We start from the raw sequence: 21,472 nt of genomic DNA on the forward strand, positions 1-21,472 counted from the left end.
AGATCTGAGCTGGGAGCAGTGACAGTGGGACCCGTAGGGACAAGATGGGGGAGGCCAGATTTATAATCTAGTCAAGTGAGGTGGCGAGACCCTGGGGGTTCTGCGGAGCATGAGAGGAAGACAAATGCAGAGGGACTCTGTGGTGACAGTCTGAGTGACTGAGGAAGAAGCTTTGAAACAATTATTTTGAAGTGTAAATTGTAATCCTTAATATTATGTTTCCTGTTTGTAAACTTTAGAAGTCATTTACAGTTCTTCTGCATGAGCTCATTATTTCGTCGACGATACTCATTTAATAAACTTGATTTGATCGAGGTCCAGTGACAAATTATCTCAGTATGCAGCGTATTGTCGTGCCTCTGCTGAGTGGTTTTATCGCTTTGTGGCTGCGCCTGATACTGTCAGATCTCAGAAGCTAAGCAGTCGGTCCTGATTAGTTACTCGGACGGGAGACCTCTTAGGGCAGTTTGTCCAAAGACATTCCAGAAAGGGCCATTAGGGGGCAGGCTTTCTTTATAACTGCTGACTGCAGCAGGTGATTTCACTGATGGGATGAGTTTGTCATGTGACCTGCTGGAGTCAGTGGTTGCAAAGAAAGCCTGCCCCCTCTTGACTCTTTCTGGAATTTCTTTGGACAGCACTGTCTTAAGGCCCTCTGACACGAGCATGACTTGGATTCATGCACTTGCACAACCTGTGTCGTGCAGGAAAGTAAACTCATCTTTAACTGGTGTAGACTGAATGTGAGAGGGGCGCCGGTGCATGCAGTTGCACAAAGAGAATTTTGAAATGTTCAAAAAAAATCCTTCACGCATAGATTTAGTGCTATGTGGCACAGTCTAATCACCAACACGACGTGCGGCTCGTCAAGTCGAGTAAAGTAGTGACCAGAGAGAGTGGTGACGTCAGCGGATTGCATCAGTGCGCAGCTTGTCTGAACGATTATAACAAGATGTTAAATCTATCAAAAACACACTAACAGCTGCACACAAGAAGGAAAGAACACACAACTGTTTTACCAAGCCATGACAATGTAAACATGACAAATAATTGCAACCCCAATTCCAATGAAGTTGGGACGTTGTGTAAAACGTAAGTAAAAACAGAATACAATGATCTGCAAATCCTCTTCAACCTATATTCAGTTAAATACACCACAAAGAAGATATTTAATGTTCACTTTTTTTTGTTTTTGCTCAAATATTTGCTCATTTTGAAATGGATGCCTGTAACACGTTTCAAAAAAGCTGGGATAGGGGGAACAAAAGACTGGGAAAGTTGATGAATGCTCAAAGAACACCTGTTTGGAACATTCCACAGGTGAACAGGTTAATTGGAAACAGGTGAGTGTTATAATTGGGTATAAAAGGAGCACCCCTAAAAGGCTCATCCGCTCACAAGCAAAGATGGGGCGAGGCTCACCACTTTGTGAACAACTGTGTGAAAAAAATAGTCCAACAGTTTAAGAACAATGTTTCTCAACATTCAGTTGCAAGAAATTTAGGGATTCCATCATCTACAGTCCATAATATAATCAGAAGATTCAGAGAATCTGGAAAAATTTCTACACGTAAGCGGCAAGGCCGAAAACCAACATTGAATACCTGTGACCTTTGATCCCTCAGGCGCCACTGCATTAAAAACCGACATCATTGTGTAAAGGATCTTACCGTGTCGGCTCAGGAACACTTCCGAAAACCATTATCCATTAACACAGTTCGTCGCTACGTCTACAAGTGCAAGTTAACATTACCATGCAAAGCAAAAGCCATACATCAACAACATCCAGAAACGCCGGCGCCTTCCCTGGGCCTGAGCTCATTTGAAATGGACAGACGCAAAGTGGAAAAGTGTGCTGTGGTCTGATGAGTCCACATTTCAAATTGTTTTTGGAAATCATGGACATCGTGTCCTCTGGACAAAAGAGGAAAAAGACCGTCCAGATTGTTACCAGCGCAAAGTTCAAAAGCTAGCAACTGTGATGGTATGGGGGTGTGTTAGTGCCCATGGCATGAGCATCTTACACATCTGTGATGGCACCATCAATGCTGAAAGGTACATCCAGGTTTTGTTTGGAGCAACACATGCTGCCATCCAAGCAATGTCTTCAGGGACATCCCTGCTTATTTCAGCAAGACAATGCCAAGCTAAATTCTGCACATGTTACAGCAGCATGGCTTCATAGTAAAAGAGTCCGGGTACGAGACTGGCCTGTCTGCAGTCCAGACCTGTCACCCATTGAAAATGTGTGGTGCATATGCGGTTGAGACTCCGGCGAGGGCGGTCACATCTCCTCCTCTTTCCTCTTTCTGTGTTCCTCTATTTCTGCCCCAGCCTTCAAAAGTCCCAACTTTAGACTGTGAATTCTTCGAACTACAACCCCTGGCAATAATTATGGAATCACCGGCCTCGGAGGATGTTCATTCAGTTGTTTAATTTTGTAGAAAAAAAGCAGATCACACACATGACACAAAACTAAAGTCATTTCAAATGGCAACTTTCTGGCTTTAAGAAACACTATAAGAAATCAAGAAAAAAAAATTGTGGCAGTCAGTAACGGTTACTTTTTTAGACCAAGCAGAGGAAAAAATATGGAATCACTCAATTCTGAGGAAAAAATTATGGAATCACCCTGTAAATTTTCATTCCCAAAACTAAAACCTGCATCAAATCAGATCTGCTCGTTGACATTGACCCTATGCCATGACATTGATCCTATGTGTCTTTTTGCAAGGAATGTTTTCACAGTTTTTGCTTTATGGCAAGATGCATTATCATCTTGAAAAATGATTTCATCATCCCCAAACATCCTTTCAATTGTCCAAAATATCAGTGTAAACTTGTGCATTTATTGATGATGTAATGACAGCCATCTCCCCAGTGCCTTTACCTGACATGCAGCCCCATATCATCAATCATCAATATCATCTTCAGGCAATCATCTTTATAAATCTCATTGGAACGGCACCAAACAAAAGTTCAAGCATCATCACCTTGCCCAATGCAGATTTGAGATTCATCACTGAATATCACTTTCATCCAGTCATCCACAGTCCACGATTGCTTTTCCTTAGCCCATTATAACCTTGTTTATTCTGTTTAGGTGTTAATGATGGCTTTCGTTTAGCTTTTCTGTATGTAAATCCCATTTCCTTTAGGCGGTTTCTTACAGTTCAGTCATAGACGTTGACTCCAGTTTCCTCCCATTCGTTCCTCATTTGTTTTGTTGTGCATTTTTGGATTTTTTTTTTCTTTAGTTTTGTGTCATATCTGCTTTTTTTTTCTACAAAATTAAACAACTGAATGAACATCCTCTGAGGCCGGTGATTCCATAATTTTTGCCAGGGGTTGTATATTTAGAATAACCATAGAATTGATCAGCTGGTCTCTCAACGCTGTTGACACCATCTTTTCAACAAGCAAATCAGGACTGGGGGACCCCGCGTGCCCAGATGGAACCTATCCTGCGGGCTATGATCTCGACGCCTGGGAGAAGTGGCGGTCGCGTGCTTGGCACCACTCTCCATGGAAGACGTTGAGGATTTATTCTTATTTGCTTTAATGGCAGCATGGGTTTTGCTGCTTGGATTAGGTGCTGCCCTGACCTACGGGAAACTTGGCAAGATGGCTGTTACCAAAACCACAACCCCACACCTGTCTGTCATGATTAATCAGGTGGGCAAGGCGGCCCATTCTCAGACTGTGTTAACTCTCTTAAATGCAGACTGGAAATCATCTCAGAGCAAATGTCTGCCTTGGAGACCAGTGAATATTCACAGTTGGATCTGGATGTTAAAGAAAGGCCGTATTGGAACTCTTTGCTTCTCTGCCTAATCTAAACATGGCAGCCTTATCATCTATCGATGGTTAAAATGCCCCATTTGTTTTCCTCCAGAAGGATTTCAACGGCCTTTGTGAAGCATCTGGCTCCTTTTCATTTGCCCTCTCCTACAGTCTGCGGTTGTCAAGGCCACTCCAAACTGTATAGGTTGAAGAGGATTTGCAAATCATTATATTCTGTTTTTATTTATGTTTTACACAACGTTCCAACTTCATTGGAATTGGGGTTGTACTTTTCCAGACAGCTCAAAATGCTTTCTGCAGCTCGTTAGGTGTGTGCATGAACAGCTGCAGCTGAAGCGGTCCTCTGTGATTCAGGAAGCGAATAACAGAGCTGTTAGAGCTATTTTCAATGGGCAGTTTGCAGAGAAAATGATTAATCTAACACAAAATAATTTTATATACAACCCCTGGCAAAAATTATGGAATCACCGGCCTCGGAGGATGTTCATTCAGTTGTTTAATTTTGTAGAAAAAAAGTAGATCCGACATGACACAAAACTAAAGTCATTTCAAATGGCAACTTTGTGGTTTTAAGAAACACTATAAGAAATCAGGAAAAAAAATTGTGGCAGTCAGTAACGGTTACTTTTTTAGACCAAGCAGAGGGAAAAACATATGGAATCACTCAATTCTGAGGAAAAAATGATGGAATCATGAAAAACAAAAGAACGCTCCAACACATCACTAGTATTTTGTTGCACCACCTCTGGCTTTTATAACAGCTTGCAGTCTCTGAGGCATGGACTTAATGAGTGACAAACAGTACTCTTCATCAGTCTGGCTCCAACTTTCTCTGATTGCTGTTGCCAGATCAGCTTTGCAGGTTGGAGCCTTGTCATGGACCATTTTCTTCAACTTCCACCAAAGATTTTTAATTGGATTACGATCCGGACTATTTGCAGGCCATGACATTGACCCTATGTGTCTTTTTGCAAGGAATGTTTTCACAGTTTTTGCTCTATGGCAAGATGCATTATCATCTTGAAAAATGATTTCATCATGCCCAAACATCCTTCCAGTTGATGGGATAAGAAAACTGTCCAAAATATCAAGGTAAACTTGTGCATTTATTAATGATGTAGTGACAGCCATCTCCCCAGTGCCTTTACCTGACATGCAGCCCCATATCATCAATGACTGTGGAAATTTACCTGTTCTCTTCAGGCAGTCATCTTTATAAATCTCATTGGAACGGCACCAAACAAAAGTTCCAGCATCATCACCTTGCCCAATGCAGATTCGAGATTCATCACTGAATATGGCTTTCATCCAGTCATCCACCTTCCACGATTGCTTTTCCTTAGCCCATTGTAACCTTGTTTTTTTCTGTTTAGGTGTTAATGATGGCTTTCGTTTAGCTTTTCTGTATGTAAATCCCATTTCCTTTAGGCGGATTCTTACAGTTTGGTCACAGATGTTGACTCCAGTTTCCTCCCATTCGTTCCTCATTTGTTTTGTTGTGCATTTTCGATTTTTGAGACATATTGCTTTAAGTTTTCTGTCTTGACGCTTTGATGTCTTCCTTGGTCTACCAGTATGTTTGCCTTTAACAACCTTCCCATGTTGTTTGTATTTGGTCCAGAGTTGAGACACAATTGACTGTGATCAACCAACATCTTTTGCAACATTGCATGATTTACCCTCTTTTAAGAGTTTGATAATCCTCTCCTTTGTTTCAATTGACATCTCTCGTGTTGGAGCCATGATTCATGTCAGTCCACTTGGTGCAACAGCTCTCCAAGGTGTGATCACTCCTTTTTAGATGCAGACTAATGAGCAGATCTGATTTGATGCAGGTGTTAGTTTTGGGGATGAAAATTTACAGGGTGATTCCATAATTTATTCCTCAGAATTGAGTGAGTCCATATTTTTTTCCCCTCTGCTTGGTCTAAAAAAGTAACCGTTACTGACTGCCACAATTTTTTTTTTCCTGATTTCTTATAGTGTTTCTTAAAGCCAGATAGTTGCCATTTGAAATGACTTTAGTTTTGTGTCATGTCTGTGATCTGCTTTTTTCTACAAAATTAAACAACTGAATGAACATCCTCCGAGGCCGGTGATTCCATAATTTTTGCCAGGGGTTGTACACAGCGTCCAGTGCAGAGCACGTGGCAGGTGATGGAACAAAGAACAGCATCTAGCTGGGAACACAGCGGGTGAGATCGTCACGGCGGGCGTGCAAGTGCGTGAATCAAAAGTCATGCTCGTGTCAGGAAGCCTTTAGGAAGTCAAGATGCTGCATTTGGTGCTCCAGGTAAAACTGGAGTTGTGTCAGGAAGGATATCCGGTATAAAACAAATCTTAATGGGGGGGCTGTACTGGGATTGTTGTGGTGACCCTCATACTGGGGCATCCGAAAGACACACATTTTTAATAGCTTTGTGGGCAAAAACATGAGAACACTGTAGAAAATGATGAATTTTGTGACAGTGAAAGAACGTGTGCAAGATCTTCACAGGAAATAACCTCTCAGGACAGCACAGCTTTAAATTGGTCAGGAACAAATAACCGACATTCTCTTAGTTCATGTTTAATTTTTGTCACAAGCAGGATCAGAACTACTCTGGCACTGCCTGTGGCCTGAACTCCACCAACGCCATGCCAGCCCAGCCAGGGCCAAACACAGTGGCTGGTAGTCACGGTAACTCGGCGTACCTGAACAGCCAGACGGCGGCAGCAGCCATCAAACAGCAGCAACAGCATCTTCAGATCCTGGAGCAGCAGAAACAGCAGCAGTACATGATCGGACAGAGACAGCAGCTGATGGCTGAACAGGTACAACTTCACACTAAAAGCATATTAATTAGAACCCAACTGATATGGATTTTTTGGACAGTAATAACAGCTTTATTGTGAAAGGGTAAAACTCATTTTGGGCTTTCACATTAGCAGAAAAGCTCACCATACGAGGTCTGTTAGAAAAGTATCGGACCTTTTTATTTTTTTGCCAAAACCTGATGGATTTGAATCACATGTGCTTGCATGAGCAAACCATGAACCTTTGTGCGCATGCGTGAACTTTTCCACGCCTGTTGATTGCATCATTTTCTGGTAAGCAGCCTTTGTGTGAGGACGTGTAGTGCGCTCGGCGGATTTTCATTTCAAAGAAAAAGACGGAACGACTGGAGCAGTGCCACATCAAATTTTGACGGTAACTGGGCGACAGCCAGGTGGAAACCATTCGGATGATTCAGACGGCTTTCGGTGGCAATCCTATGGGCATCACACAGATTAAGGAGCGGTACAACTGGTTTAAAGACGTCCGCACAACGGTGGAGAGCGAGCCACGCTCCGGTCGGCCATCAACACGCTGAAACGACCAGATCATTTCCAAAGTGAATGCTGTGGTGATGTGGGACCGTCGTGTGACTATCTGAGAAATTGCGGAAGAGGTGGACATCAGCACTTTTTCGGCACATTCCACTGTAACAGAAGATTTGGCCATGAAAAGAGTGGCGGTGAAATTCATGCTGCTGCTGACGGCGGCGCAAAAGCAACTCCGTGTTGAAGTCTCACAGGACAGGATGTGACATGCCCACCTCTTCCACAATTTCTTGGATAGTCAGACGACTGAAAAGTCACCGAAAGCCGTCTGAATCATTCGAATGGTTTCCACCTGGCTGTCGCCCAGTTTCTGGCAAAATTTGATGCGGTGCTGCTCCAGTCGTTCCGTCTTTTTCTTTGAAATGAAAATCCGCCGAGCGCACTACACATGTCCTCACACAAAGGCTGCTTACCAGAAAATGATGCAATCGACAGGCGTGAAAAAGTTCACGCATGCGCACGAAGGTTCAAGGTTGGCTCATGCAAGCACATGATTCAAATCCATCAGGTTTTTGCAAAAAATAAAAAGGTCCGATACTTTTCTAACAGACCTCGTAAATATTACTGAAAACCTTTAATTGGATTCATCACTTGTGACAAAAGCCTGTTAAAGGAGAGAGACTTAAAATGAAGACTAACGTGAAATGGTAAATGGACTGCATTTATATAGTGCTTTTCCACCTGCAGCAGATGCTCAAAGTGCTTTACACATCAATGCCTCACATTTACCCTGGTGTCAGGCTGCTGCCATTCAAGGTGCCCACTGCACACCGGGAGCAACTAGGGCAGGGGTGGGCAACTTGTTAAAGGCCCAAGAGGGTGCAGGTTTTCTTTGCAGCCACTGACTCCATTAGGTGATTTCAGTATTAACTGATTCCATCTGCTCAAAGTGATATTAATCAGTGAAATCACCTGGTGGAGTCAGTGGCTGCAAAGAAAACCTGCACTCTCTCGCCCTTTCTGGAACAAGTTGCCCACCCCTGAACTTGGGCATTATGGACCTTGACAAGAACCTTTAGTGATTTTTTTTCCGGTCAGGCTGGAATTTGAACCGAGGATCCTCTGATCTCAAGCCCAACGCTTAACCGCTAGACCATCACCTCCCCTAAGTGCTGATTAGATTCTGCAGAGGGATGACGGGACTTTATTTTAGCAAAACTTAACTTCAGGAGCTTAACCAACAGGGGGCGCTCCAGCCACACTTACTCTACTAGTTAATCTTTAATATTTTTAAAGTCATCCTGTCTGAGCCCTTTCAAATGAAATGTGATTCACAAGGACGCAAACCAGTATTAAGTACTGTATTTACTAAATTTGACAAATTATAATGTAAAGTTAAATGTTGAGATGTAGTGACATTGCTGTGATTTTGGCCATCTTTAGAGTCTTTGAGATAATTGATTTTTAATTGAAGCTGATCACAGTTCAGCTGTAGTTAACTTGTTTTATTAAAAACAGTTTTCCCATAAACTCTGCACTTTGTCATTTTCATGTATTCCTGCTCCACAGTTGCAACCAGGATCTTTTGAAAAATTTGAGTTTTTTTATTCTGCCTCCTGCAGTGAATAAATGCAAAATTAAGTTGGAGGAACCCTGAAAAAAAGACTCTAAACCACAAATCTGTAAAGATACAAAATGCTGTCTGGAATTTAAGTTGTTTGGACTCTTTTCCCAGCTGGAATAAAGTCTGCAGTGGAAAATCAGTGAAGCAAAACTGTGATGAGCCCACTTTATTCATGGTTTTACAATAGCGCCCTCTTGTGACAAGTGTCTCTGCATTACATATACAACCACAAAATTCTTTCACAGTTCTCTAATTCACTTTGTTAATGTGTTCATTACATGTGATCCAGTAATATTATTTTAGTAAATAAGTAGTGTAATAATAATTTTAGTAATATTATTGTTTTTTGTTGTTGAATTTAATATTATTGTTTGGGTTGACAGTGTGAAGTGCTTTATAGCTGTAAACTGTTATTTTGAAAATAAAATTATTATTAATATTATTACTATTATTACTATCATTGTTATCCCCTGGTATGAAATATGGAGGGATATAGCAGTCAGCCTGACCATCTGTCCGTTTTTGCTTCTTAGCATGATATTTCAAGAACCAGTTGAGTAATTTCACTCATATTCAGCGTAACGGTGTACTTGGTTGTAACCCGACTCTCTGCACTGCTAATTTTTGGGGGCCTTGGGCATACAGGGTCATCTCCTGATGACCCTTGTTATACATAGCTGCATTGTGAATTTCTCCTCTGTGAGATCAATAAAGTTTATCTTATCTTATCTTATAAAGCAACAAATGTTTGTTCGAAACAACATTCTCAAACATACACAGGCGTTGGTCATAAGATAATGATTCATTTTCTGAGACTGTCAAGTTTTTTAGGGTTACACTATTAATATATAAATAAATAAAATGACTGAACCAGTGAGCTGTTTGCATGATGTCTGTTTGAAACATGAAATCCATCTCCCGCAACATAAAGAACAGCAGAGGGCGTGGCCTGTTGAATGGTTGAAATTGTTTGCTTGAAATGTCTGCTTTTATTCACTCCACGTTGAATAGCAGATTTCAGACTGCATGTCTCTGAGCCATACTCTAAGCCCTGAGGTTTCCTACCACATGCTGCCATGGGTATCCAAAGTGGCGGTCTGAATTACTGCTATGATGATGGCGATGACGACTCGCTGCTGTGTTGTGGGTTCACAGGCTCTCTGTCTGTGTGCAGGAAAAGCAGCGGCAGCAGGACCAGCAGCTGCAGAGACACCTGACCCGCCCTCCACCACAATATCAGGACCAATCAGGACAACAGGCCAATCAGAGCCCATTCCCACAGCCACAAGTCACCCAGTTCACTGGTAGGAAGTCGTATTAATTACATGTCTGTGTGACGTCTAAAGATTGTTTTCATCGTTAAAGTTAAAATACAGGTTACGGGTTTGCACAAGTCAACACTTCCCTTCATGTTACTGTTCGACTCATTCAGAATTTAAAGGTGAACTCTGATTTTTACAAACTAGGCTTTGTGTTTCAATGTTTTAGGGGTCATCTTTTGACGTGGAACAAAAATTTAGTTAATCTGTGCAATATACAACCCCTGGCAAAAATTATGGAATCACCGGCCTCGGAGGATGTTCATTCAGTTGTTTAATTTTGTAGAAAAAAAGCAGATCACAGACATGACACAAAACTAAAGTCATTTCAAATGGCAACTTTCTGGCTTTAAGAAACACTACAAGAAATCAAGAAAAAAAGATTGTGGCAGTCAGTAATGGTTACTTTTTTAGACCAAGCAGAGGAAAAAAATATGGAATCACTCAATTGAGGAAAAAATTATGGAATCACCCTGTAAATTTTCATCCCCAAAACTAACACCTGCATCATATCAGATCTGCTCGTTAGTCTCCATCTAAAAAGGAGTGAACACACCTTGGAGAGCTGTTGCACCAAGTGGACTGACATGAATCATGGCTCCAACACGAGAGATGTCAATTGAAACAAAGGAGAGGATTATCAAACTCTTAAAAGAGGGTAAATATCACGCAATGTTGCAAAAGACGTTGGTTGTTCACAGTCAGCTGTGTCTAAACTCTGGACCAAATACAAACATGGGAAGGCTGTTAAAGGCAAACATACTGGTAGACCAAGGAAGACATCAAAGCGTCAAGACAGAAAACTTAAAGCAATATGTCTCAAAAATCGAAAAATGTACAACAAAACAAATGAGGAACGAATGGGAGGAAACTGGAGTCAACGTCTGTGACCGAACTGCAAGAACCCCGCCTAAAGGAAATGGGATTTACATACAGAAAAGCTAAACGAAAGGCATCATTAACACCTAAACAGAAAAAACAAGGTTACAATGTGCTAAGGAAAAGCAATTGTGGACTGTGGATGACTGGATGAAAGTCATATTCAGTGATGAATCTCGAATCTGCATTGGGCAAGGTGATGATGCTGGAACTTTTGTTTGGTGCCTTTCCAATGAGATTTATAAGATGACTGCCTGAAGAGAACATGTAAATTTCCACAGTCATTGATGATATGGGGCTGCATGTCAGGTAAAGGCACTGGGGAGATGGCTGTCATTACATCATCAATAAATGCACAAGTTTGTTATTTTGGACAATTGAAAGGATGTTTGGGGATGATATCATTTTTCAAGATGATAATGCATCTTGCCATAGAGCAAAAACTGCAAAAACATTCCTTGCAAAAAGACACATAGGATCAATGTCAATGAGCAGATCTGATTTGATGCAGGTGTTAATTTGGGGGATGAAAATTTACAGGGTGATTCCATAATTTTTTCCTCAGAATTGAGTGATTCCATATTTTTTTCCTCTGCTTGGTCTAAAAAAAGTAACCGTTACTGACTGCCACAATCTTTTTTTCTTGATTTCTTATAGTGTTTCTTAAAGCCAGAAAGTTGCCATTTGAAATGACTTTAGTTTTGTCATGTCTGTGATCTGCTTTTTTTCTACAAAATTAAACAACTGAATGAACATCCTCTGAGGCCGGTGATTCCATAATTTTTGCCAGGGGTTGTAGTTTTAGAAGGCAAATGGCACTAAGGGCTAACCAGCTATAAAGTTATTGAGTGGGGCAATTTGAAAACACTGGGTCAGCAGCTTCCTGATGCCACTGAACAGATAAAAACATCATTAGAAGTGTATGGTAGCACAGAGAGGATTCCCCTGCCAGCACTGGTGTAAATCTGCATTTTACGATGATCGATTAAACAGTTAGCCACTTAGCTTAACCTACTAGTTTGGTGGTGCTGCACTCCACTGAGGCATTACAAGTCGACTGCAGATGAGAGGCTCATTGAGTTCGTGTCTGTGAGGAATTAAATGATTTTGCAGTAATGGGCTGTAACCAAGATCCTCCTTTAAAGTCAGTCAGTACACAGTGGGGGGAGGTGGGGATGGACCTGTGGCCTGCTGCCCTCCGTTACCCGACCCCACAAATAAATGATAGGTACACACACAGAAAACGAGCCATAAGGTTGACGGTGCGACCCATTGAGATGGCTGATTGACACTGCTGGTACCTGGCAGTTCACGTGCAAAAAAATCTTTAGTGCACGTGTGCAATATAATTTACTTTCATACAATTTAAAAAAGGTCTATGATGTAAGTCCCCTTTGGCTTCTCACTTTTTTCCACAGCAGATCCACCTCCTGCATGTTGATTTGGCACAAGTTTTATGCTGGATGCCCTTCCTGACATAACCCCATGTTGTACGTAGAACAGAAAGCTGTGGTCTTGAACCGGGAACCTTCCACTCTCTTGATGGGTGGATGGGTGGGTGGATTAAATAAGTCATTAACAAGTGACATATTAACTAGTCTCTGAAACGTGACCATTTTTTTCAAACTTAATTTCTCTTCACACATTAGTTTGCAGACTCTCGTTAGGCTGGATTAAGTAATTAAGGGCTTGTTTCAGCGACGTTCGCTTTTCTCACTGGAAAAAGGTGGGTGTCTGATGTGTGGCGGGGTGAAGATCAGTCACCGAGCGTATTCTGGACGTGTTCGGAGTCCACGCTGAGAGACTGCTGCCGCTCGAGCCTTCAGGGCTCTTTGTGTTACAGATACAAATCAGTGTCCTCGGATCCGCAGAAGTCTGCGGAGAACTTGCCTGTCTCAAAGCATGGCTGATGCGACAGTTGTCTCAAAGCGGGACTGTTTGGTTGCTATGGCGACGCTGTGTGGCTGCTCCAAGACACTGTTGTTTAAGCTAAACGTAGCATGTGGACATTGCATACTTTAAGAGCCATCAAGGTTTTAAAAGAAGAATTTTGCGGCATGTCTGTCATGGAGCAACGTAGGAGAGAGGGAAGATGGTGAGAAACATGGTTTGAAAAAGTTTAATAAGGACAAGAATCTGTGGAATTGGCGCTGCGTTAAATTTAAAGTTTGTGGTCATGAACACAGATAAAAGGTCTGGGGAAAAGCTCACTGCATCTTGTGCCTCAAGAAACACGGTAAGAATTTTTCTTTTCCTATGGAAAATAAACATTGTACTGTTCAAACAGGATTTCAAACAAGATTATGTGACTTTTTTAAATTAATGTAGACTTTCTTTCATTGGAAAAAAGACACTGTGGCTTTGAATGGATTTAGAGGAATTTACACAAGAATGTGACTTTTTACTATGTTATGTTACTGATATTTTACCATGATTTTCAAAATATTCTACAAGCTTCAGCAGTGGTTTTTGAAATGCTATAACAGTCTTTTCAGTCTTCATGATTCTCATGTTGTTTAATTGTTCTGAGTTGATGTATAATTTGGTTTACAATTAAAAGGTAAATCGTTCCAAGCCCTACTTCCACGTCATATTCTGTTATTTCAACATTATCATTGACTGCTCAAATGAAAGATTGAATCATTTAAATATTCACTTCTTTTGAGATTTTTTTTTCTTCCAGGATATGCTGATAATGTATCATTAGGTACAAAATTAATTTGGTTTCTGGGGTCCAGTGGGCCCTAAACCCTGACCCCAGGGGGGCTATGCTCCCCAGACCCTCTGCAAATTTTCCTCAGATTTCACAATTTTCATTTCACAGCCCTGAACCTTCAGCGGCTGGCTTTAAAGAAGTGGGTCACAGAGGTGTGGGTTCTGTGCCCTCTGGTCTGCTGTCACACACCACGTTTGGGCTGAGCATTTGAGATTTGTTTTGTATAAGGAGGTGAAGTGATATTTATAAGGATAAGAAAGTTTCTTTGTTCTCAGCTTTTGAAAGGATGGATTTGTGTCGACAATCACTTTTTATTAACAAGTTAATAAATAATAAATAAATAAATAGCATGTTAATATTAGCAAGTTAATTATCAGCTCACATTTTAATTTTTTTTGTTAGCGAGTGTCTGAATCAGAGGGAGCTTTTGTTGCGGGTGGAAGGTTTATTTTTAGTAGCGTGCTGGAATGATGTCAGAGCTGGTCCACACGTCTGTTGTGTTGGAGATAATGTCATCGTTGCGTGTTTGAACAGACAGAAGCTCTTGTGTGAATGTGTGAATGCTGCTGCCGCTTAATTTGAATGTGTAAATGAGTAACTGTGTGACAGGTTCCTGTTTCTGTTGCTTCCAGATAAATAACAAAGTGTGTTAATACAAAATCAAGTATAACAGCAGCAGTGTTTAAACAGCTCCATGTTCTGGCTGATAACGAGTTCATCAGTTAATGTGAACAATGACAGTGATTAACATCTGCTCTATTTTCCGGACTATAAATCACAGCCTTTTCAGCTCTTTAATTTGATGGGTTGTTTTTGTGCATTGCCATCTTTCTTTAATTATTGGAGCCTAATTTGTTTAGTGCTTTGATTCCTGGTAAAGTCCGATATAAATGGTTATGATTATTAATAACAACAAAGTAGTGAAATTTTTTTTTTTTTTTCTCGGTACGAGTCACATGGGAGTACAAGTCACAGGACCTCCCAACCTAGTAAAAAAAAAAAATGTGACAAATACTGTATGTGGTTCCGTATCAGGTAGCTGTTTCATCTGTGGAACTATGAAGCACCAGCGGTCAGGTCTCTGGTGGTTCATATATTTTCTGTGTTCAACCCCCCCGGCCAAAGGCCTGAAGGGGCATTATGTCACGACAATTTCCTCCATCTCTCCGTCCCAAAAAGGGTATTAACGTTCTGAAATCAACTCCTCTACAGTTATAGTAGGAATTTCATGTAACTTGGTACAAATCCTTCTTATGTTTTGGTAATATGCACATTGTAATATTGTACAAGACTGACACATTTTGGCAGTGTTCTAGAACAGTATTTGAACACCCTGCGATTTTGCAAGTTCTCCTACTAAGAAATCATGGAGGTGTCTGAAATTTTCATCTTAGGTGTATGTCCACTGTGAGAGACATAATCTAAAAAAAAAAATCCAGAAATCACAATGTATGATTTTTTTTAAATTTATTTGTATGTTACTGCTGCAAATAAGTATTTGAACACCTACCAACCAACAAGAATTCTGGCTCTCACAGTCCTGTTAGTTTTTCTTTAAGAAGCCCTCTTATTCTGCACTCTTTACCTGTATTAATTGCACCTGTTTGAACTTGTTACCTGTATAAAAGACACCTATTCACACACTCACTCGATCACACTCCAACCTGTCCACCATAGCCAAGACTAAAGAGCTGTCTATGGACACCAGGGACAAAACTGTAGACCTGCACAAGGCTGGGATGGACTACAGGACAACAGGCAAGCAGCTTGGTAGAAGACAACAACTGTTATGATTATTTATTAGAAAGTGGAAGAAACACAAGATGACTGTCAATCTCCCTTGGTCTGGGATCCCGTACAAGATTTCACTTTGTGGGGTAAGGATGATTCTGAGAAAGCTCAGAACTACACAGGAGGACCTGGTCAATGACCTGAAGAGAGCTGGGACCACAGTCACAAAGATTGCATTAGTAACACATAATGCTCTCATGGTTTAAAATCCTGCAGGGCAGCAAGGTCCCCCTGCTCAAGCCAGCACATGCCCAGGCCCATTTGAAGTTCACCAGTGACCATCTGGATGATCCAGAGGAGGCATGGGAGAAGGTCATGTGGTCAGATGAGACCAGAATACAACTTTTTGGAATCAACTCCACTTACCATGTTTAGAGGATGAGAACAAACCCAAGAAAACCGTCCCAACCGTGAAGTATGGGGGTGAAAACATCATACTTTGGGGGTGCTCTTCTGCAAAGGGGACAGGATGATTGCACCGTATTGAAGGGAGGATGGATGGGGCCATGTATTGCAAGGGGGACCAACTCCAGATGTAGAGACGCTGTCTTGCTCAGGGGCAGAGAAAGGAGCAGAGCCTAAATAAACTTTTTTTTTACTGTGGGAGGAAACCCACACAGACACGGAAAGAACATGCAAATTCCACACAGAAAGGACGGGAAGCAATCCCACAACCTTATTGCTGTCAGGCAACAGTGCTAACCACTAAACCACTGTGCTGCGCTTGATTAACAAACCTAGACACTTCCAGGTTCATGAGTTGGTGACTGCATTCTGAAATGAACTCTTACTTATTACGAGGACTGTTTTCTTCCACCTGCAAAATATAGCGAAGATTCGTCCCATCCTGTCTATGGCTGATGCTGAGACCCTGATTCATGTGTTTGTCTCTTCTAGATTGGACTACTGCAATGTTCTGTTGTCTGGTTTACCACAGTCCAGCATTAGGGCTCTGCAGTTGGTTCAAAATGCTGCTACCAGACTTTTGACAGGAAGCAGAAAGTTCAAACACATTACACCCGTTTTGGCATCTCTTCACTGGCTTCCTGTCCCAGTGAGATCAGATTTTAAGGTTCTGCTACTAGTCTATAAAACTGTTCACGAACTGGCCCCTCCCTACTTAGCTGACCTAATTAAACCCTACGTACCGGCCTGGGCTCTGCGTTCTCAGGGTGCAGGACTTGTGTCCCTAGGGTGAATAAAAAGTCTATGGGTCACAGAGCTTTCTCTTATCGTGCCCCTGTTCTGTGGAATGATGTCCCTGCGTCAATAAAACAGTCAGATTCTGTAGAGACTTTCATTTTATTAGTAAATGGAGTGTGCTGCGGCCTCAACTTTATCTAAATTCTGGGTCTTTTAGTGAAGCTTCGGGCTAGTGGCCGGCGATCACCTTAGTATTTCTTTTGTTTTTCTTGTTGCTTAATGCTAACAAATTATACTGTATTTGTTTTCAGGCTTTCTGATACGTGATTTTTTTTGGGGGGGGTTTTTTTCTCTCTCTCTATTTGAGGTCCGGCTTCATCCAGAGATGGGTGTGGTGTCTGTTTCTGTAACCCTCCTGTCCTGTGCACCGGCAACATTTCTTGTATATTCGTTTTGTAAATTGTGTCTGTAGCATGTCCCAATCAGAGGGTCGCCCCTTTGAGTCTGGTCTGCTTGAGGTTTCTTCCTTTTATTCTTACCACTGTTGGCTGTGTTCTTGCTCTGGGGGTTAGTAAGGTTAGACCTTACTTGTGTGAAGCGCCTTCAGGCAGTTTTGTTGTGATTTGGCGCTATATAAATTAAAATGAATTGAAATCTTACATTTTTAGGAGGAATCTTTGGAAACCGTAGAATTCCTTGGAGTGTTATTACAATGCAGCCAGCACTTGTACCAAAGCAGTATTTGCCAGCGGTAGACATTGTGCTCTGAGATCACTCTTCTTTTCCTGTGCTGAAGCATCAGAACCTCTCTGAAAGCTTTAAACTGCTCGTGTAGCATAGTCAGCCATCCGTCTGCAGCCTGGTGAAATGTGGGCATATCCTTGGGCACATCGGTGGGCAGCAGGCTCACAGGCGATGGTTCATTTTGTAGTTTGAATGGTTTGAAAATCAGTGTTTGTTAAACTCTTCACAGCTACGATAATGGCTCCTTAAAATCCTGATTTAAAAAAAAAAAAGGTCTTTCAGTCTGTCGAGCATTGGATCTGTGTTGGTCTGGGGGGAGGCACGACTGAGACAGTAATGGCCTTCCTGGATCTCCAGTCTCCCCGTCCTGCACAGTCACATAGACGTGATTGAACCTGAATCAAACAAGCTCATCATTGTCTGTGGCAACTTTTATTTAAATGTTTGGCGAACTAAATTACAGTCACACTCACTGGAAAGAAAACAGAAATACTTTTTTTTATTATTGTTCAGCTTTCCTTTTGAAAGAAAGATGATTTTTATGCTAAATTAGTCAGCAAAGTGAATATGCAGTAAATTGTCTAAACCATCTGTCTGAGCTCAGAATACTCACAGAATCCTGTGATCCAGATCAATGAGGGATTGTCTTTACTGGTAACTTTATCTACCCGATACAGCCTTTTTTTTTTAGTTTTTAATGCTATAATTCTTTTTCTTACAGCTTCTTCTCAGCCAATGGGTGGCGTGAACTCAGTGGGAGGCCCCGCCCCTGGGTCACAGCGTATGTTCCCACAGAACCAGGGCTTGATGGGAATCAGTATGGGTCAGACTGCTGGACCGGCAGGTGGAATAGTTCCGCCCACAACCGTGAGTCAGGCTGATCTGAGCATGCCATCCTGTGGCAGTGGAAGCGGTGGAGCGTCTGTGGACGTCCAGCAGGTGCTTTACAACAACATGAACCTTCATGGGAGCCACCCGGCTCACCCGCCACAGCAAGCCGGCCTTCAGCGCCTGCCGCTGGGCCCCATGAGCGCCCCCTACAGACAAAACCTGTTGGCTCAACAGCAGCACCTGAAGCCGCAGCCCAATACCACCCTCTTGAAGCAACAGCAGCTGACTGCCACCACCCGGATGCCAGCCTCAATGCCCGGCAGTATGGGTGCCAACCTGTCCGGCTCCATTCAGGGCTCTCAGAGCAGCACGTGGGCGCAGTCAGTGAGTAACCAACCCCCTTCCAGTAATACCGGCTTGCCCCCCAATGCCTTCAACAACCCTCCCAACCCTTTCCACATACAGCAGCCACGCATTCCAAAAATGCAGGCTGGCACCACGCCATTTGGTGCCAGCTCCGGAGGTCATCCTCTGGGGGGCATGAACCCCAGGCAGCAGATGATGCAGGCAAACATGGCTGCTGTCCAGCAGAGGGCGCCTCTCAACCCTCAAAGCCTTGGCCAGCAACAGACTCAGAAGCAGCAGGCCAGTCAGAATCAGTCAATTCTTCCAGACCTGGCAACGTTCGGGCAGCCCCAGGGCAATGGTCGCCAGGGACTGCAGTGCAACCAGGGCTACCAGGTCAGTCGGACTGCTGGTCAGCAGCAGCAGGTATCGTTCGGCTACAACGCAGCTTCAGGGAGTTTTGCTGGAGAGAGTGAGCTGGTGGATTCACTGCTGAAGGGTCAGAGCACACAGGAGTGGATGGACGACCTGGACGAACTCTTGGCAAGCCACCGCTAGGCAGCTGGACCCAACAGAACCCGGATCACCTGAACCTTACTGAGCTGAGAGGCTGCTGTACCTGCATGCTGACCACGAAGATTCAAAGAGAACTGACCACGAAACATCAGCTTCACCTGCAGGTAACTGCCCAGGTGCTGGTGCTCGCTTCCTGGTCGTTCTTCAGATACCGATGATGAAACGTTTGGTATCCTGATGTGACATTGTCAGCTGCCATGTTCAGCATGGTGACGAGAGTTCGTTCACCTTTTTTGGAAGACTCTAATGATTTTCTCTTTAGCCGTTAAGTGACCATACTGACCCGTTTTATTTTTTTTAGCCTAAAACATGCACCTTGAGTATGTTTTTATGTTGCTAGTAAACATTTTCCTGTAGATTCTTTGTTTTCCTGCCTGTCCTGAGTCCCGCAGAGTCACCTCATTACCCAACAACATTAAAATAAAACCAATCCTTCAAAGGTTTTCAGGTTTTCAACTTTTCCCCCTTTTAAAGCTTGTAATTTTAGCGCAGTGTGTTTGATCACTACAGTGAAAACATGACATGTGAAATCAAAGCATTCAGAGTGCGAACGTCTCTCGAGATCCACACGTCTTCTGTTGGTCCTGAAGTAAGGACCAGAATGTTGGCCCGTAATATTTGGTTCTGTGTGTAATCGACATGTGATGAGTTTTCTCCAAAAATCAGACTCGCTGCAGAAGTCTCTGAACCTACAGTACTGTGTTCATTTTAAAAATGAAGTAGAATATCAAATGACAAGGATCCATTCATATAAAACAAATAATGATTTGAGTCACTTCTGTCTGAGTCTCATTCATTCACCAGCTTTGGTCCAAACCACATCAGAACCTCCTGGAGTTGTTTTTTTGCTCGCACTCAATGAACAAACGGATCAGAAAATAAAACCCTGCGTGCTGAACTTTCCGATGCGGTTCAATGATGAATGTTTTGGCAGCGCATATGCGCATCAGAGCCGACGCATTTTTTCTGGCACTTTGCGCTTTTACTGTAGAAATAATGTGATATAGAAAAACTGAACTTCACGCGATGATGTGATTTTTTTTTTTTTTTTTTTTTTTTTTTTTTTTTTAATTAAGGTGGTTTTAAAATCATCCACCTGGTTTTCCCGTCATAAAGACGGAACCTGCTGAGACTCTGGACAGGCTGGAAAATTGTCTGTGTTTGCCGGTAAAACGACTCTGTTGGTCTCTGTCATCCAGGCCAATGTTCGGAAGGTGGATCTGTTTTCAGAGTTCTTGGGTGCAGATGAAATAACAAAGCGGTAATTTTTTTCCCGTGTAAAAATTTTTTTCTTCAAGTTCTACTTCCCTCACAGAGAAATGCTGAAGCAGTTCTGACGTGGTCTTGATGATGCTTTAGTTAGTGAATTCTGGATTGAGATGACCTATGACCTGTGCCGAGGTTTTAGGTGTTTGTGTGGTGTTTTTTTTTTTTTTTTTAATGACAGAGTATCAGGGCCACTGTTGGAAGTAACTTCCCAAATCAGGTGGTGTGTGTGTGTGTGTTTTTTTTTTTTTTTTTTTATGGTGTCCTGACTTTATTCTTGAGACTCAGCCTATTTGTCAAATATTAGTTTTACTTTTGATATTTTTCATGACTGTCATGTAATTATGACTTTTTACACTGTTTTCCTCTGAGAATGGAAACTTTTATTTGATTCATCTGATGTTAGGATCCCTTCCTGTCTGTTCTCGTCAACCTGAATTGGAACGAGCGGCTGCTGAAGATGACTGACTGACTTTTCACTCAAGTTTTACTTCAGTTTGACTCATTTCTCTCTGAAATATTGCAAATTTTTGTAGCTCATCCTCAAACTCACTCTTCCCTTCAGTTCTCTGGAACAATTTTACTTAATATTATTATTTTATGTTTTTATTATTTTATTTTTGTTGCGTTTGTGGCCCTGGCACTGTGTCGTAATTTTCAGTTCAGAGTCAGAATTCGAGTCATTGCGTGTTTGCGCGCTTCTGTTTGATGACTGAACGATGAGTTGACTACTAAACCATTGGCCCCGCCCCCTCAACACCACCTGGTCAACAGACAGCCACTTCAACCCAAAGATCACAGTCTAAAATCGATGATGGCCACAATCGCCGGCTGTCACTCTGCTGTGAAGTTGGGGTTGTGGAAAAACATCAGACAATCTGATACACAAATTAGGTGGGTGTTACATCAGATACTAATTCTGCAATTCAAATGTTGTGAGGAGAAAGAACAGCTGGAGCAGACAAACAGCTCAGCGGGTGGTCACTGAGTTGCCAAGTGGCTACCGAGCCTCCGCATGAACGTGTCAGACATTTTTTTTTTCTTATTTTTTTTTAATGTCATGTTAAATTTGACAATAAAGCACAAGATTGAGCAAGAAGCTGTAAATTTAGGAAAGGTACATTTTTCCTG

General features: G+C 42.2%; 1 protein-coding gene across 1 annotated transcript in view; it reads left to right on the top strand.

Moving 5' to 3' along the window:
• Positions 1-19,249, top strand: part of maml1 (mastermind-like transcriptional coactivator 1) — a 43,872-nt gene extending 24,623 nt beyond the window's left edge. Inside the window, exons 4-6 of the mRNA XM_034182274.1 lie at positions 6,394-6,618; positions 9,906-10,035; positions 18,045-19,249. Of these exons, the coding sequence (XP_034038165.1) occupies positions 6,394-6,618; positions 9,906-10,035; positions 18,045-19,057 (1,368 nt within the window). The 3' untranslated portion in view covers positions 19,058-19,249. The remainder of the gene's footprint in view (positions 1-6,393; positions 6,619-9,905; positions 10,036-18,044) is intronic.
• Positions 19,250-21,472: the final 2,223 nt, after the last annotated feature.

This window comes from Thalassophryne amazonica, chromosome 11 (genome assembly GCF_902500255.1).
Source record: "Thalassophryne amazonica chromosome 11, fThaAma1.1, whole genome shotgun sequence".
Taxonomy (NCBI): Eukaryota; Metazoa; Chordata; class Actinopteri; order Batrachoidiformes; family Batrachoididae; genus Thalassophryne; species Thalassophryne amazonica.